Source organism: Anomaloglossus baeobatrachus, chromosome 6, assembly GCF_048569485.1.
Source record: "Anomaloglossus baeobatrachus isolate aAnoBae1 chromosome 6, aAnoBae1.hap1, whole genome shotgun sequence".
NCBI classification, from domain to species: Eukaryota; Metazoa; Chordata; class Amphibia; order Anura; family Aromobatidae; genus Anomaloglossus; species Anomaloglossus baeobatrachus.
In genome coordinates, this window is record NC_134358.1 from 25762858 (window position 1) to 25782324 (window position 19467).

Sequence of the window (19467 nt, forward strand, 5' to 3'; positions counted from 1 at the left end):
GTACACACAGCGATGTCACAGTACAGGGATAATACACACAGTGATGTCACAGTACAGGGGTAATACACACAGTGATGTCACAGTACAGGGATAATACACACAGTGATGTCACAGTACAGGGATAATACACACAGCGATGTCACAGTACAGGGGTAATACACACAGTGATGTCACAGTACAGGGATAATACACACAGTGATGTCATAGTACAGGGGTAATACACACAGTGATGTCACAGTACAGGGATAATACACACAGTGATGACACAGTACAAGGATAATACACACAGCGATGTCACAGTGCAGGGGTAATACACACAGCGATGTCACAGTACAGGGATAATACACACAGCGATGTCACAGTACAAGGATAATACACACAGTGATGTCACAGTACAGGGATAATACACACAGTGATGTCACAATACAGGGGTAATATACACAGTGATGTCACAGTACAGGGATAATACACACAGCGATGTCACAGTATAGGGATAATACACACAGTGATGTCACAGTACAGGGATAATACACACAGTGATGTCACAATACAGGGGTAATATACACAGTGATGTCACAGTACAGGGATAATACACACAGCGATGTCACAGTATAGGGATAATACACACAGTGATGTCACAGTACAGGGATAATACACACAGCGATGTCACAGTGCAGGGGTAATACACACAGTGATGTCACAGTACAGGGGTAATACACACAGTGATGTCACAGTACAGGGATAATACACACAGCGATGTCACAGTACAGGGATAATACAAACAGTGATGTCACAGTACAGGGATAATACACACAGCGATGTCACAGTACAGGGATAATACACACAGTGATGTCACAGTACAGGGATAATACACACAGTGATGTAACAGTACAGGGGTAATACACACAGCGATGTCACAGTACAGTTAAAATACACACAGTGATGTCACAGTACAGGGATAATACACACAGTGATGTCACAGTACAGGGATAATACACACAGTGATGTCAAAGTACAGGGATAATGCACACAGTGATGTCTCAGTACAGGGATAATACACACAGTGATGTCACAGTACAGGGATAATACACAGTGATGTCACAGTACAGGGGTAATACACACAGTGATGTCACAGTACAGAGATAATACACACAGTGATGTCACAGTACAGGGGTAATACACACAGCGATGTCACAGTACAGGGATAATACACACAGTGATGTCACAGTACAGGGGTAATACACACAGCGATGTCACAGTACAGGGAAAATACACACAGTGATGTCACAGTACAGGGGTAATACACACAGTGATGTCACAGTACAGGGATAATACACACAGGGATGTCACAGTACAGGGATAATACACACAGCGATGTCACAGTACAGGGATAATACACACAGTGATGTCACAGTACAGGGGTAATACACACAGTGATGTCACAGTACAGGGAAAATACACACAGTGATGTCACAGTACAGGGATAATACACACAGTGATGTCACAGTACAGGGGTAATACACACAGCGATGTCACAGTACAGGGAAAATACACACAGTGATGTCACAGTACAGGGGTAATACACACAGTGATGTCACAGTACAGGGATAATACACACAGGCATGTCACAGTACAGGGGTAATACACACAGTGATGTCACAGTACAGGGAAAATACACACAGCGATGTCACAGTACAGGGATAATACACACAGGGATGTCACAGTACAGGGGTAATACACACAGCGATGTCACAGTACAGGGATAATACACACAGTGATGTCACAGTACAAGGGTAATACACACAGCGATGTCACAGTACAGGGAAAATACACACAGTGATGTCACAGTACAGGGGTAATACACACAGTGATGTCACAGTACAGGGATAATACACACAGTGATGTCACAGTACAGGGGTAATACACACAGTGATGTCACAGTACAGGGATAATACACACAGTGATGTCACAGTACAGGGGTAATACACACAGTGATGTCACAGTACAGGTATAATACACACAGTGATGTCACAGTACAGGGGTAATACACACAGTGATGTCACAGTACAAGGATAATACACACAGTGATGTCACAGTACAGGGGGTAATACACACAGTGATGTCACAGTACAGGGATAATACACACAGTGATGTCACAGTACAGGGGGTAATACACACAGTGATGTCACAGTACAGGGGTAATACACACAGTGATGTCACAGTACAGGTATAATACACACAGTGATGTCACAGTACAGGGGTAATACACACAGTGATATCACAGTACAAGGATAATACACACAGTGATGTCACAGTACAGGGGTAATACACACAGTGATGTCACAGTACAGGGATAATACACACAGTGATGTCACAGTACAGGGGGTAATACACACAGTGATGTCACAGTACAGGGGTAATACACACAGTGATGTCACAGTACAGGTATAATACACACAGTGATGTCACAGTACAGGGATAATACACACAGTGATGTCACAGTACAGGGAAAATACACACAGTGATGTCACAGTACAGGGGTAATACACACAGTGATGTCACAGTACAGGTATAATACACACAGTGATGTCACAGTACAGGGTAATACACACAGTGATGTCACAGTACAGGGATAATACATACAGTGATGTCACAGTACAGGGATAATACATACATTGATGTCACAGTACAGGGATAATACACACAGTGATGTCACAGTACAGGGGGTAATACACACAGTGATGTCACAGTACAGGGAAAATACACACAGTGATGTCACAGTACAGGGGTAATACACACAGTGATGTCACAGTACAGGTATAATACACACAGTGATGTCACAGTACAGGGGTAATACACACAGTGATGTCACAGTACAGGGATAATACATACAGTGATGTCACAGTACAGGGATAATACACACATTGATGTCACAGTACAGGGATAATACACACAGTGATTTCACAGTACAGGGGTAATGCACACAGGGATGTCACAGTACAGGGGTAATACACACAGCGATGTCACAGTACAGGGAAAATACACACAGTGATGTCACAGTACAGGGATAATACACACAGTGATGTCAGAATGAAGGTGAAATGCTGACTTTCCCACTCAATTATAAAAGCTGAGTTAGACTTTTGTACGTATATCTATGCTTATCAACTTGGTCTAATGAGAACCAAAAGAATTATGAATGCAGCTCTGGAATATATAGAAGTAACATGAAGTAGCTGGTAACGTAGGATCAGTAGAGATAGTTCTGTAATGTGTTTACAAAGTGTCAACTATCGATGTTAATTAATTCTATATGTATTTAATTTATAAAGGCAGGCATCCAGTACATATTGATTTCTATCAGGATCTGAGGAATTATGAATGCAGCTCTGGAGAATAGAGGAGCAACCAAGATTTTAACTTAGTACTAGTACAAATTAAACAATATAATATATTCTAAAGGTAGGCATGCATATATCCAGTACATATTGATTCCAAACAAGATGTGCTGTATTATGAATTAGGCTGTGGAATATATAGGAGCAATCAAGGCTCTAATTTAGAATTAGTACAAGTTAAGCAATATAATGCATAGTATTTACAAAGTGATTCAATCTTTAATTAATTGAGATTGTAAAGAAAGGCATAGAAACAGTACATTCTAATGCTAATGATGTCTAGCAGAATTATGCATGCAGCTCTGGTGCATATAGATGCAGCATTAGCATCAGTACAAGATAAGTCATTTATATTATAAAGGTGGGCATAATACATTTACATATATACATGACATATATTTAATATTTAACGTTGAGTGTATGTACAGTACAGACCAAAAGTTTGGACACATCTTCCCATTCAAAGAGTTTTCTTTATTTTCAGGACTCTGAAAATTGTAGCTTCACATTGAAGGCATCAAAACTATTAATTAACACACGTGGAATGAAATACTTAACAAAAAAGTGTGAAACAACTGAAAATATGTCTTATATTCTAGGTTCTTCAGTAGTAGCCACCCTTTCCTTTGATTACTGCTTTGCACACTCTTGGCATTCTCTTGATGAGCTTTAAGAGGTAGTCACCGGAAATGGTCTTCCAACAGTCTTGAAGGAGTTCCCAGAGATGCTTAGCACTTGTTGGCCCTTTTGCCTTCACTCTGCGGTCCAGATCACCCCAAACCATCTCGATTGGGTTCTGGTCTGGTGACTGTGGAGGCCAGGTCAAATGGCGTAGCACCCCATCACTCTCCTTCTTAGTCAAATAGCCCTTACACAGCCTGGAGGTGTTTGGGGTCATTGTCTTGTTGAAAAATAAATGATGGTTCAACTAAACGCAAACCGGATGGAATAGCACGCCGCTGCAAGATGCTGTGGTAGCCATGCTGGTTCAGTATGCCTTCAATTTTGAATAAATCCCCAACCATGTCACCAGCAAAGCCCCCCCACACCATCACTCCTCCTCCTCCATTCTTCACGGTGGGAACCAGGCATGTAGAGTCCATCCGTTCACCTTTTCTACAAAGACACGGTGGTTGGATCCAAAGATCTCAAATTTGGACTCATCAGACCAAAGCACAGATTTCCACTGGTCTAATGTCCATTCCTTGTGTTCTTTAGCCCAAACAAGTCTCTTCTGCTTGTTGCCTGTCCTTAGCAGTGGTTTCCTAGCAGCTATTTTACCATGAAGGCTGCTGCACAAAGTCTCCACTTAACAGTTGTTCTAGAGATGAGAAGGTGTGTCCAAACTTTTGGTCTGTACTGTGTGTGTGTGTGTGTGTGTGTCCCCTAAAGGAATCCGCACCGTCGCATTTACAATCATGAATTTTGACACCCAATGTGACTCAGGGAACGTCATAGACTATGTTTTGATGCGAAAATGTAACCCTGCGCTTTAGTTACTCTCCAAAAAACCTGCCTCCATTAAACTCTATGGAGCTGGGAGCTCAAGGTTATTAATAGGAGCTGTGAGAGGTTGCTATTGGAACAAAATACATTGTTAGTAGAAGAAGCTTATGTGTGAGGTAATAAGATGTCGGTGGGGAGATGGATAGAGAGAGACAGAAAGAGACAGACAGACATAGACACAGACAGAGTAAGAGGCAGACAGGGAAAGAGACAGACAGACAGGGAAAGAGAACGAGAGAGAGAGAGACAGAGAATCAAAGAGACAGAGACAGACAGGGAAATAGACAGACAGTCAAAGAGACAGGCAGACATATACAGGCAGGGAAAGAGACAGACAGAGACAGACAGTCAAAGAGACAGGGAAAGAGACAGGGACAGGGAAAGAGACAGAGACAGGGAAAGAGACAGAGACAGACAGGGAAAGAGACAGACGGGGAAAGAGACAGACGGGGAAAAAGACAGGCAGAGACGGACACACAGAGACAGGAACACAGAGACAGACTGAAATAGACAGACAGAGACTAACAGAGAGACAAAGAGACAGTTACTATCCCGGTCAACGACGGGTAGGACAGCTAGTAAGGGAATAAAAGAGGGAAACCACAAAGGTGGTGCCATCATGTATTTTATTTCTAGCCATACATTTAGCCACATAACGTCTGACTCCTGCCTACACGCCGCAGCCAGACCCGACTTAAATAACAGAACTGCTTCACCGTGCGATTTATCATCGCCTTCCCTGTAATCATCAGCATTGTCTCGTGCTCAGAGTCAGCGTATCATGTGCAACAACCGCTGCTACACCGTGCAGGCGCAGGATTGAGGAGCGCTGCTCTGGTGATTACCTCCATGGTGCGCCTCATAGTTCAGCTGTCATTATACACGGCGGATAATCACTAATATGAAAATATTAAACCTTCAACCTAAAATTACCGGGCTGTGATTCACTTAAGACGCGTATATGAGGATTTTATGGAATTTACAGTAAATAAACACAATGTTTGGCTCGTAGTGTTATCGTGTACAGATGTAGCAAAGCTCCAAGGTGTGCTGCGCCAATATAGCTGCGCACCTGAACTAATCACACAGTCAGCGGATATATATCAGGAGAGCAGCTTGACATATCCCGAGATATATCACACGAGAAGGCCAGCAGTAATAAAAAAAAAACCCCAAACAACTAGATCTCATGATCTGTCGGGAAATGTTTATGCTGTATGTCTGTCACAAGTGTGTCATGGCCTGATGTGAGCTCGGGGCAATCTGGGATCAGAAGGTCACAGTGTATTGTGGATTTGCTTTAGTGTCTGTTCAGCGTTTTCCCTGATTTGTAGCGTTTCTAATTCCATCTGGTACTGAGGGCATTTATGTCCATTTCTATCCTGCAGTGATCCAACAGGTAGTAACCTCAGCTGCAGTCATTCCCTTCTGCTAAAAATATCCACCTCTCATATCTCCCTATTCCGGCTATAGTTCAGACCTATGCTACACATTTTGAAAAAGCTCATGGCTGCATAGCTGGGGTGTCTTTTCTATTGCAGCTGCGAAGTTCCCTACTGAAGAAACCAACTAGCGCTTTTGTCTTACCTTCCTTGTGTTGCCTTATTGTAGTGGCGAGATTAGCCTTCACTAGTCAGGGTGAGTTAAGGGCCAGCGAGGGCTTAGGCACGTGATGGTGCATGGGGGAAAGGACCCATCTAGGGAAGCAAAGGAGTGCAGGCTTCAACCTCAGGTGAGTGTTAGGAGGTGACCTCGCTCCCCTCTCCCTGGTGCAAGGGCCATCCTTTGTATTGTTTCCCTGGTGTATCATTTGTGTTACGTCGCTCATCAGGGGTCCTCCCATCCCCCCGGAGTGACACCTGCAGTAACACCGTGACAATGTTGTGTAATAAAAATATACAGTTACACTGAAATGTTAAAGCATGCAAACAATGAATGCAAGAATATAAATATGCATTAATGCTTAAGGAAATCCAAGATTTAGCATACAAAAAAATGGCCATTTCTATATCTGCCCAGTAGCCACGTCAAGGCATATCTGGTATACTGGGTGCCTACTCTAATGCCTCTCTCTGGGTTACAAACATCCTTTGTATGGGTGAGTAGGAACCTGCTACTATAGAATAATATCACCTGTGGATAATGGAGGAGTGCAGCTGCCTTTTTTTTATGATAGGTCATGTTCAGTTTTGCACCTGTTCAGATTGCATGTTGGGAGTGCCATCAGTTTTTTTGTCTGAATGTTATGTGTGACTGTGAAAGTCTACGGAGAATTTTACTAGCATTACATATTACATTTCGTTTTTTTACAATATTACTGTCAGGGAACAAGTGTAAAGGATGACCAGGGAAGATGGAGTAACCTATGGAGACCCTAATGTTTGGGTCCCTGAGCTCATACTTACACATGGAGGTACCCTTGAAGGTAGGGAGGTCCGGGCACCCAATGACAAGTCCCCACCACACCCTTAACACGGGGACTAACCAGGATGGATTTCCCCAAAACCCTTTCAATAATAAACTACAGACAGGGGAAAAATAAAATGAATACACATCTAAAACCTGCACCAGGAAGCAACCAAGGATATACAGATAAGAAGTAACAAGGGAAAGGAGGTGTTACAAAAACAAAACAACTTGCACAAACCACAGCAGACAGCAACAGCAGCAACCACTATGTCCTCTCTGCTCCCAGGCTAGCTCCTAACTGAATAGAATAACCAGCACCAAGTCCAGGAAGCAGAGGGCCTAAATGATTAACTGCTGCCAGCTGAGCAAGTCTGCTGCTGCACCAGAGAAGATATTTACCCTTAAAGGTGGCTAAGGGAAAACTAAGTTTAAAGTGCAGGGTCCCAGATGGTAAGGAGCCTGTCCCTATACACGTGACAACTGCAGTCTGTATAGTGACTGTGGGGTCCCTGTTAAAAATTTTGCACTGGGTACTAGAAAGTTCAAGTTGCATTACAGGACAGGACAGCGAGGTGTATGGAGAATGGTAATTTCCCTGACGCTGCCTTCAGCACCAATGTAATGTGCACAACTATTTTGTAAGGTCCTATATTGTACATGATAAATGTGCTATCCTTCCACTTTTCGTTCATCCTAGTTATTCTTTTCTTTCCCTCGCTGCCTGACACACACAACTTTTTTTCAGATCTGTTGCTGCTGCAGAGCTGTGGGAAAGCTCATTTACAGCTGTGCTCACTTTATAACCTCTAGTGCAACCCAGCTTTCCCCATGCACAAAACACAAAGAAGGAGGCAAGGTGAGGAGGGAAACGGCAGACTTTGGAAACAATCATGTTGTGACGGGGTATGGCACAGAGCAGGCAGGGACACCAGGCCGATGAACAATCCAACAAGTTTTATTGAGGCAGGGAGCATAGAACAGCTAATATCAATATTCCTCTAAGTTCCGGGGGCGCCACCCGGCAATCTGACGTCAGAGAACACATAGAAGTAATCCTTGGAAGAAGTCAATGGATCCAACAGATGAGGGACACAACCCAATCCCACTTGACAGCTTCCATAAATCCACACACGGGGTGCCAAGGTCTTGCCTCAGCGAAGATCCCAGCTGCTCGAACCTCAACCCACACCCAACTAACTGATCCACCATCAGTCTGTTCTCCAGTGCCTGTAGATCTCTTGGCTTGTGGTGACTCCTCTGTATTTGCACCTTGTGGTGACTCCTCTGTATTTGCACCTTGTGGTGACCCCTCTGTATTTGCACTTTGTGGAGACCCCTCTGTATTTGCTCCTTGTGGTGACTCCTCTGTATTTGCTCCTTGTGGTGACCCCTCTGTATTTGCCCCTTGTGGTGACTCCTCTGTATTTGCCCCTTGTGGTGACCCCTCTGTATTTGCCCCTTGTGGTGACTCTTCTGTATTTGCTCCTTGTGGTGACTCCTCTGTATTTGCTCCTTGTGGTGACCCCTCTGTATTTGCTCCTTGTGGCAACTCCTCTGTATTTGCTTCTTGTGGCCTTGTGGTGACCCCTCTGTATTTTCTCCTTGTGGTGACTCCTCTGTATTTGCTCCTTGTGGTGACTCCTCTGTATTTGCTCCTTGTGGTGACTCCTCTGTATTTGCCCCTTGTGGTGACTCCTCTGTATTTGCTCCTTGTGGTGACCCCTCTGTATTTGCTCCTTGTGGTGACCCCTCTGTATTTGCTCCTTGTGGTGACCCCTCTGTATTTGCTCCTTGTGGTGACTCCTCTGTATTTGCCCCTTGTGGTGACTCCTCTGTATTTGCCCCTTGTGGTGACTCCTCTGTATTTGCTCCTTGTGGTGACCCCTCTGTATTTGCAGCTTGTGGTGACTCTTCTGTATTTGCTCCTTGTGGTGACCCCTCTGTATTTGCACCTTGTGGTGACTCTTCTGTATTTGTACCTTGTGGTGACTCCTCTGTATTTGCTCCTTGTGGTGACTCTTCTGTATTTGCACCTTGTGGTGACTCTTCTGTATTTGCTCCTTGTGGTGACCCCTCTGTATTTGCCCCTTGTGGTGACTCCTCTGTATTTGCTCCTTGTGGTGACCCCTCTGATTTGCTCCTTGTGGTGACTCCTCTGTATTTGCTCCTTGTGGTGACTCCTCTGTATTTTCTCCTTGTGGTGACTCCTCTGTATTTGCTCCTTTTGGTGACTCCTCTGTATTTGCTCCTTGTGGTGACTCCTCTGTATTTGCTCCTTGTGGTGACCCCTCTGTATTTGCTCCTTGTGGTGACTCCTCTGTATTTGCTCCTTGTGGTGACCCCTCTGTATTTGCTCCTTGTGGTGACTCCTCTGTATTTGCTCCTTGTGGTGACTCCTCTGTATTTGCTCCTTGTGGTGACTCCTCTGTATTTGCTCCTTGTGGTGACTCCTCTGTATTTGCTCCTTGTGGTGACCCCTCTGTATTTGCACCTTGTGCGGACTCCTCTGTATTTGCACCTTGTGGTGACCCCTCTGTATTTGCTCCTTGTGGTGACCCCTCTGTATTTGCACCTTGTGCGGACTCCTCTGTATTTGCACCTTGTGGTGACCCCTCTGTATTTGCTCCTTGTGGTGACCCCTCTGTATTTGCTCCTTGTGGTGACTCCTCTGTATTTGCTCTTTGTGGTGACCCCTCTGTATTTGCACCTTGTGCGGACTCCTCTGTATTTGCACCTTGTGGTGACCCCTCTGTATTTGCTCCTTGTGGTGACTCCTCTGTATTTGCTCCTTGTGGTGACTCCTCTGTATTTGCTCTTTGTGGTGACCCCTCTGTATTTGCACCTTGTGCGGACTCCTCTGTATTTGCACCTTGTGGTGACCCCTCTGTATTTGCTCCTTGTGGTGACCCCTCTGTATTTGCACCTTGTGCGGACTCCTCTGTATTTGCACCTTGTGGTGACCCCTCTGTATTTGCTCCTTGTGGTGACCCCTCTGTATTTGCTCCTTGTGGTGACTCCTCTGTATTTGCACCTTGTGGTGACCCCTCTGTATTTGCTCCTTGTGGTGACCCCTGTGTATTTGCTCCTTGTGGTGACTCCTCTGTATTTGTTCCTTGTGGGGACTCCTCTGTATTTGCACCTTGTGGTGACTCCTCTGTATTTGCACCTTGTGGTGACCCCTCTGTATTTGCACCTTGTGGTGACCCCTCTGTATTTGCACCTTGTGGTGACTCCTCTGTATTTGCACCTTGTGGTGACTCCTCTGTATTTGCACCTTGTGGTGACTCCTCTGTATTTGCTCCTTGTGGTGACCCCTCTGTATTTGATCCTTGTGGTGACTCCTCTGTATTTGCCCCTTGTGGTGACTCCTCTGTATTTGCACCTTGTGGTTATCCCTCTGTATTTGCTCCTTGTGGTGACTCCTCTGTATTTGCACCATGTGGTGACTCCTCTGTATTTGCTCCTTGTGGTGACTCCTCTGTATTTTCTCCTTGTGGTGACCCCTCTGTATTTGCTCCTTGTGGTGACCCCTCTGTATTTGCTCCTTGTGGTGACTCCTCTGTATTTGCACCTTGTGGTGACTCTTCTGTATTTGCTCCTTGTGGTGACTCCTCTGTATTTGCTCCTTGTGGTGACCCCTCTGTATTTGATCCTTGTGGTGACCCCTCTGTATTTGATCCTTGTGGTGACTCCTCTGTATTTGCCCCTTGTGGTGACCCCTCTGTATTTGCTCCTTGTGGTGACCCCTCTGTATTTGATCCTTGTGGTGACTCCTCTGTATTTGACCCTTGTGGTGACCCCTCTGTATTTGCTCCTTGTGGTGACTCCTCTGTATTTGCTCATTGTGGTGACTCCTCTGTATTTGCTCCTTGTGGTAACTTCTCTGTATTTGCTACTTGTGGTGACTCCTCTGTATTTGCTCCTTGTGGTGACTCCTCTGTGTTTGCTCCTTGTGGTGACTCCTCTGTATTTGCTCCTTGTGGTGACTCCTCTGTATTTGCTCCTTGTAGTGACTCCTCTGTATTTGCACCTTGTGGTTATCCCTCTGTATTTGCTCCTTGTGGTGACTCCTCTGTATTTGCTCTCATGAAGTCTTCTCTTTATGGTGCCCTTAGATACTGAAACACCCGACTTCATGGACAGTGTTCTTCACTTGAGTGGATGATGTGGTTTCTCTTCACCATGGAAAGGATTCTGTGATCATCCACCACAGTTGTCTTCTGTGGACGTCCAGGCCTTTTTTAGCACCCAAGCTCACCAGTGCTCTTTTTTTTTTCTTCGCAGAATTTACCAAACTATCGATTTGTCCGCTCCTAATATTTCTATCTCTTTGGTGAATTTATTCTTTTTTTTTCACCCAGTGATGGTTGGTTTCTCTTCCGTTGATAGCCGCTTTGAACCCTCATGTTGTGGGTTAAGAGCAACAGCTTCCAAATGCAAATGCCGCACCCGGAATCAGCTCCAGACCTTTTACCTGCTTAATTAATGATTAAAGAACTTTTGAGATAATTATCCAAGTACTTTTGGTCTCTTGAAGTGACAGCTACATATTAGAGAGCTGTTATTCCTAAACCCTTCCTCAAATTAGGATGTGAATACCCTCAAATTAAAACTGAGAATCTAAACTAAACTAAACTAAATCATGCCAAAACTTGTGTCACAATCCAAATATTGCTGGATCTAACTATATAGTGTAAATTTACATAGTCACGATGCGGAGTACGTTGCTTTATATTCTGTAAAAATGTTCTGGCTCAGTGGAAGAGAAATGTAGACAACTCAATAAATGATGCCAGGATCCATGCAGCAGCATTGTGTGTCACAGCTGTCATACCGGAGAGCCCCCCTCCCAGGTCAATTCACCCCGAATGTGAAAATGTCTTCATCAGAGCTGAAATGCAGCCGAGCTGGGGAACAGGTTACATCACCTGCCTATATTCATTACGCCGCTAATTCTATTATATGATATTTACAGCCTATTATTACCATGTGATAGAGGTAGAAGTCAGGCGAGGTGGAAGGTACGCTTCAGTGTATGACAGCGGAAAGTGGAAAGATGGATGAGAGTGCGATGCCAGAGCAACGGGAAATCTCTCCTGCCAGAACCATGAAATGTTCAAATCAGCAGAATTATGAGTAATGATATTGTAACACATAGTTATAGTAGTTATTTGTTGGAACATAGACTCAGTATTATAGTAGTTATATTCTTGTACATAGGGGCAGTATTATAGTAGTTATATTCTTGTATATAGGAGGCAGTATTATAGTAGTTATATTCTTGCACATAGGAGCAGTATTATAGTAGTTATATTCTAGTACATAGGGGCAGTATTATAGTAGTTATATTCTTGTACATAGGGGCAGTATTATAGTAGTTATATTCTTGTACATAGGGGCAGTATTATAATAGTTATATTCTTGTACATAGGAGCAGTATTATAGTAGTTATATTCTTGTACATAGGAGCAGTATTATAGTAGTTATAATCTTGTACATAGGAGCAGTATTATAGTAGTTATATTCTTGTACATAGGAGCAGTATTATAGTAGTTATATTCTTGTACATAGGGCCAGTATTATAATAGTTATATTCTTGTACATAGGAGCAGTATTATAGTAGTTATATTCTTGTACATAGGGGCAGTATTATAACAGTTATATTCTTGTACATAGGGGCAGTATTATAGTAGTTATATTCTTGTACATAGGAGCAGTATTATAGTAGCTATATTCTTGTACATAGGAGCAGTATTATATTAGTTATATTCTTGTACATAGGAGCAGTATTATAGTAGTTATATTCTTGTACATAGGAGCAGTATTATAGTAGTTATATTCTTGTACATAGGGGCAGTATTATAATAGTTATATTCTTGTACATAGGAGCAGTATTATAGTGGTTATATTCTTGTACATAGGGGCAGTATTATAATAGTTATATTCTTGTACATAGGGGCAGTATTATAGTAGTTATATTCTTGTACATAGGGGCAGTATTATAGTAGTTATATTCTTGTACATAGGGGCAGTATTATAGTAGTTATATTCTTGTGTATATACAGTTAGGTCCAGAAATATTTGGACAGTGACACAAGTTTTGTTATTTTAGCTGTTTACAAAAACATGTTCAGAAATACAATTATATATATAGATATGGGCTGAAAGTGCACACTCCCAGCTGCAATATGAGAGTTTTCACTTCCAAATCGGAGAAAGGGTTTAGGAATCATAGCTCTGTAATGCATAGCCTTCTCTTTTTCAAGGGACCAAAAGTATTTGGACAAGGGACTCTAAGGGCTGCAATTAACTCTGAAGGCGTCTCCCTCGTTAACCTGTAATCAATGAAGTAGTTAAAAGGTCTGGGGTTGATTACAGGTGTGTGGTTTTGCATTTGGAAGCTGTTGCTGTGACCAGACAACATGCGGTCTAAGGAACTCTCAATTGAGGTGAAGCAGAACATCCTGAGGCTAAAAAAAAGAAAAAATCCATCAGAGAGATAGCAGACATGCTTGGAGTAGCAAAATCAACAGTCGGGTACATTCTGAGAAAAAAGGAATTGACTGGTGAGCTTGGGAACTCAAAAAGGCCTGGGCGTCCACGGATGACAACAGTGGTGGATGATCGCCGCATACTTTCTTTGGTGAAGAAGAACCCGTTCACAACATCAACTGAAGTCCAGAACACTCTCAGTGAAGTAGGTGTATCTGTCTCTAAGTCAACAGTAAAGAGAAGACTCCATGAAAGTAAATACAAAGGGTTCACATCTAGATGCAAACCATTCATCAATTCCAAAAATAGACAGGCCAGAGTTAAATTTGCTGAAAAACACCTCATGAAGCCAGCTCAGTTCTGGAAAAGTATTCTATGGACAGATGAGATAAAGATCAACCTGTACCAGAATGATGGGAAGAAAAAAGTTTGGAGAAGAGAGGGAACGGCACATGATCCAAGGCACACCACATCCTCTGTAAAACATGGTGGAGGCAACGTGATGGCATGGGCATGCATGGCTTTCAATGGCACTGGGTCACTTGTGTTTATTGATGACATAACAGCAGACAAGAGTAGCCGGATGAATTCTGAAGTGTACCGGGATATACTTTCAGCCCAGATTCAGCCAAATGCCGCAAAGTTGATCGGACGGCGCTTCATAGTACAGATGGACAATGACCCCAAGCATACAGCCAAAGCTACCCAGGAGTTCATGAGTGCAAAAAAGTGGAACATTCTGCAATGGCCAAGTCAATCACCAGATCTTAACCCAATTGAGCATGCATTTCACTTGCTCAAATCCAGACTTAAGACGGAAAGACCCACAAACAAGCAAGACCTGAAGGCTGCGGCTGTAAAGGCCTGGCAAAGCATTAAGAAGGAGGAAACCCAGCGTTTGGTGATGTCCATGGGTTCCAGACTTAAGGCAGTGATTGCCTCCAAAGGATTCGCAACAAAATATTGAAAATAAAAATATTTTGTTTGGGTTTGGTTTATTTGTCCAATTACTTTTGACCTCCTAAAATGTGGAGTGTTTGTAAAGAAATGTGACAATTCCTACAATTTCTATCAGATATTTTTGTTCAAACCTTCAAATTAAACGTTACAATCTGCACTTGAATTCTGTTGTAGAGGTTTCATTTCAAATCCAATGTGGTGGCATGCAGAGCCCAACTCGCGAAAATTGTGTCACTGTCCAAATATTTCTGGACCTAACTGTATATGGGCAGTATTATAGTAGTTATATTTTTGTACATAGGAGCAGTATTATAGTAGTTATAGTCTTGTATATAAGGGCTATATTATAGTACTTATAGTCTTGTACATAGGAGCAGTATTATAGTAGTTATATTCTTGTGTATATATATGGGCAGTATTATAGTAGTTATAGTCTTGTACATAGGGGCAGTATTATAGTAGTTATATTCTTGTACATAGGGGCAGTATTATAGTAGTTATATTCTTGTATATAGGGAGCAGTATTATAGTAGTTATATTCTTGTACATAGGGGCAGTATTAAAGTATGGGGACCATATATGGGTGTTCAAAAAATTTAGTGTCAGCTCTGATTGTCATCATCTCTTAAGGGGGTGTTACATGCAGCGATATCGCTGGTGAAAGCACCCGCCCCCATCCTTTGTGCGTCACGGGCAAATCGTACAAAATCGTTAGGAGCTGTCACACGTAGTTACCTTCCTAGCGACATCGCTGTTGCCGGCGAACCACCTCCTTTGTAAAGGGGCGGTTTGTACGGCGTAACAACGACGTCACTAAGCGGCCGACCAATAGAAGCGGAGGGGCGGAGATAGGTGGCCGTAACATCCCGCCCACCTCCTTCCTTCCTTATTGCCGGCGGCCGCAGGTAAGCTGTAGCTCGTCATTCCCGAGGTGTCACACGTAGCAATGTGTGCTACCTCGGGAACGACGAACAACCTGCGCGCTCAACAATCAACGATTTTTTAAAATCATGTGTCAACGATGGACGATAATGTGAGTATTTTCCATCGTTAACGGTCGTTGCTTGCTGTCACACGCAACGACGTCGCTAACGATGCCGGATGTGCGTCACGGAATCCGTGACCCCGGCGATATATCTTTTGATCCGTCGTTGCGTGTAACGCCGCCTTTAGTTTTTTTATAGCAACCATTTCTTCTTTCTTGCTTTCACTTAATGTACATTGTCTATTTTAATCATACTGTGAGGGAAGGTAATGTCTATTCTGCCAGATGAACTTATTCTTGAATAGTGATGTCTGGATCTAGTTCTGAAGACCACATCCAAAACCAAGTGTTTGTTGACTGTATTCTTTCAAAATGCTTTTCTATCTTTAGTATTATTTATGGCATGTTCATGTTGTCTATGATACTGTAATATTGTAGTATGATGCTACTTTTCTTCTTCTATATTCTTGTTTAATGAACTGGTTCTTCTCAAAGTACCATAACATAAGATCATCTACAATCTGGATAATGATGCTCATTGAGGCAGTCAATAAAGTAATGAATTTTTGACCTAAAAATCTTAATAGATTATTTTGCTATTGTGTAGTAGTATTTATCTTGTAAAATGGCGACTGTAACCATATTCTAATGGGTTTCTTGTTTTTTGTCCCTCTAGGTTATGGGCATGCTGCTCCCGGCACGGATGCCGGCAAAGCGTTTTGCATGTTTTATGCCGTGCTGGGAATCCCTCTTACCCTGGTCATGTTCCAAAGCCTTGGTGAGCGAATGAACACCTTTGTGAAGTACCTCCTAAAAAGAATAAAAAAATGTTGTGGGATGAGAAGCACAGATGTATCAATGGAGAACATGGTCACCGTAGGCTTCTTTTCCTGCATGGGGACATTATGCATCGGAGCTGCAGCCTTTTCCCATTACGAAGATTGGAGCTTTTTCCAAGCGTATTATTATTGCTTTATAACTTTAACTACAATAGGATTTGGAGACTATGTGGCCCTGCAGAAGAATAGGGCCCTCCAAAAGAAGCCAGTCTACGTGGCTTTTAGCTTTATGTACATTCTGGTGGGTTTGACGGTCATCGGGGCATTTCTAAACTTAGTTGTTCTCAGGTTTTTAACCATGAACAGTGAAGACGAAAGGAGAGATGCAGAGGAACGAGCATCTCTTGCTGGAAATCGGAGCAGCATGATCATCCACATCCAAGAAGACTCACAACATGGTCGGCCGCGGTACAAGGCCGAAGTTACAGACCTTCAGTCAGTTTGTTCTTGCATGTGCTACAGGTCCCATGAGTACACCAGCCGGATGGTGTCTCAACAAAATTCATTCAGCTCCAAGCTGAACCCACAGTACTTTCATTCTATATCTTACAAGATCGAAGAAATATCACCAAGCACATTAAAAAACAGTCTTTTCCCATCTCCCGTTAGTTCTATTTCTCCTGGGTTGCACAGCTTTACAGAAAACCACAGGCTAATGAAAAGACGGAAGTCAATCTGAGATCACCGTTGTTCTTTTGCCAAGGGTCACCCTTTTCTCTCTCTCTGCCCTTTAAGTCTTTTTTAGTGAATTGAGACAGAGAGGGGGGCAAAAGAAACATGTGAAATTAACTAGCCTGCCTTCTCTGAGACTCATTCTTGAGCATGAAGCATGAGAACCTTCTTCTACTCCAGCAAAGTATGCCTTACATTATGTCTAAATGGATTTTTAGAGGATTTCGTAATACGAAAAAAATAAAAAATTACAAGTATCTATTCCAAAGTTGCACACAAAGAGGGGCATTTGTGTGCCACTCACGTTTATGAACTCTATTTTTCTTTGGTTTTAATTTTTGTTTTCCAAAAATTTTAAGGTAACAGGAGCAGGTGACGGGTAAACATTTAAGTCTGTGCAATCCCTTAAATATAAAAAAAATATATATATCAGGTATTGTTTACTTGAAGAAATAACTTACTTAGTCTTGAGGTTATTCCCTGGTGTAAAAAAAACCCCAGAAAAACAAAACACAAAACTATTTTTCATATTGCTATTTTTTATTGCCAGACAAAGCATGTGCATTAGGCAGTCTGTATGCCGGGTATAGCCTGATACATTTTCAAATATTAGATAGATTGTTTAAAAAATAGTTAAAAAAAGAAAGAGATTATGATTCTTTCTAGCTTGCCAGTTCCAAAACAATTTTTACACAAGCATGCACTTTGTGAAACTGGTATGCGTTCTAAAAAAATAAGCATATAATTTATAAGAAACCAGAAGTTTTTTGTTCATTTTCAATTTCTAATTTCATTTTCTTTTCACTTGAATGATTCATTTTGTTTGCCACTCGGTTCCAAAAATGTATGTTGCTCGGACAGTTATAGGTTGAACGGAGTCATCGATTTGGGTTAAACTGTACTTTTTTTTCATAAATTTATTAAAATACAAATATATTGATATATATATACAATATTTTTGGTGCAGCAAGTACCTGCATGAATAGAATTATATTTTTAGGGAATGCTTGATAAAAGGTGGGTATATTTGGGTGGATGTACAATTTTTTTTAAAGTCAATAAAATAGAGACAGGGACTTCCTTGTATGTATAACTGAAAAAAAGATTGTCCTTTATTGCTTTTTTGATTTGTATATAATTGGTTATAAGCCTTTGTTGGTCTCGGGAAGTGTTCAAGGGACAGTATACACTGTTTTGACCTTCTCGAAGACTGGCAAAGGTTACATATCCCTTTAGATGCCATATTGGCAAAGTGGGAGGGAAGGGGCAGAAATCTCTGATATAAGCCACATTGCTGGGTTTTTTAAAGAGACACACGGAACTGCAAGGTTTTTTTTCGGGCTTGCAAAAGCAGATTCCACTGGGGTTGATCAGTGTCTATAATAGATGCCGTCAGTTTGCTTTTGAAAAGCTGGTTCTAAAAAGTCTTTTTGCAGACATGTCGACTGGCTGTATGTAAATGGCCAGCCCACAACCCATAGGATTTGATGCACTCAGTTGCAAAGCTTTGTACCTCAAAAGAAATGATTAATATTTATGGGTTGCAATAAACTGTTCATATCTCTATCTTTCTGAATTTGTCTTCTCCTGATTTCACAAAAAGTAAAAAAATAATATTTAAGTTGTTTTTTTTTTACTTTCGTCTTAGCTCTGACCCACTTAAAAGGATATAATATGTTGATTTAAAAAAACAAAAAATAAAAAAAAATGGAGTAGCAATATCCTGATTGGTCACACTAACCACTACATACAAAAACACAAAAAATGCAAAAAAAAACAAAGACATTTTTAAGACCAGGATTGTAAAGAGTATGCCATGGGCTAGGCATGTATCCAATGTGTTGGGTGTTGATGGAGCCAATCAGTAAGCAGTCAGTAAATCAACATTTATTCAAATAGGATCATATCACACTTTGGAATATCAACATAATTGTTCAAAACCTGTGTGTAACACGTGTGTATGTGTATATATATATATATATATATATATATATATATATATATATCCACCATATATATATATATATATATATATATATATCTCATGTATATATATATCTCATGTATATGTATATATATATATATATATATATATATATATATATATATATATACAGTCATATGAAAAAGTTTGGGCACCCCTATTAATGTTAACCTTTTTTCTTTATAACAATTTGGGTTTTTGCAACAGCTATTTCAGTTTCAT

At 41.8% G+C, this 19467-nt stretch overlaps 1 protein-coding gene across 2 annotated transcripts in view; it reads left to right on the top strand.

Annotated features, from left to right (window-relative positions):
- KCNK9 (potassium two pore domain channel subfamily K member 9) overlaps nucleotides 1-18827 on the top strand; it is a 234968-nt gene extending 216141 nt beyond the window's left edge. For both annotated transcript variants that reach the window (XM_075352838.1, XM_075352839.1), the window contains one exon: nucleotides 16427-18827. In XM_075352838.1, coding sequence (XP_075208953.1) covers nucleotides 16427-17268 — 842 coding nt within the window. In that variant the 3' untranslated portion in view covers nucleotides 17269-18827. The remainder of the gene's footprint in view (nucleotides 1-16426) is intronic.
- The last annotated feature ends 640 nt before the right edge of the window (nucleotides 18828-19467 follow it).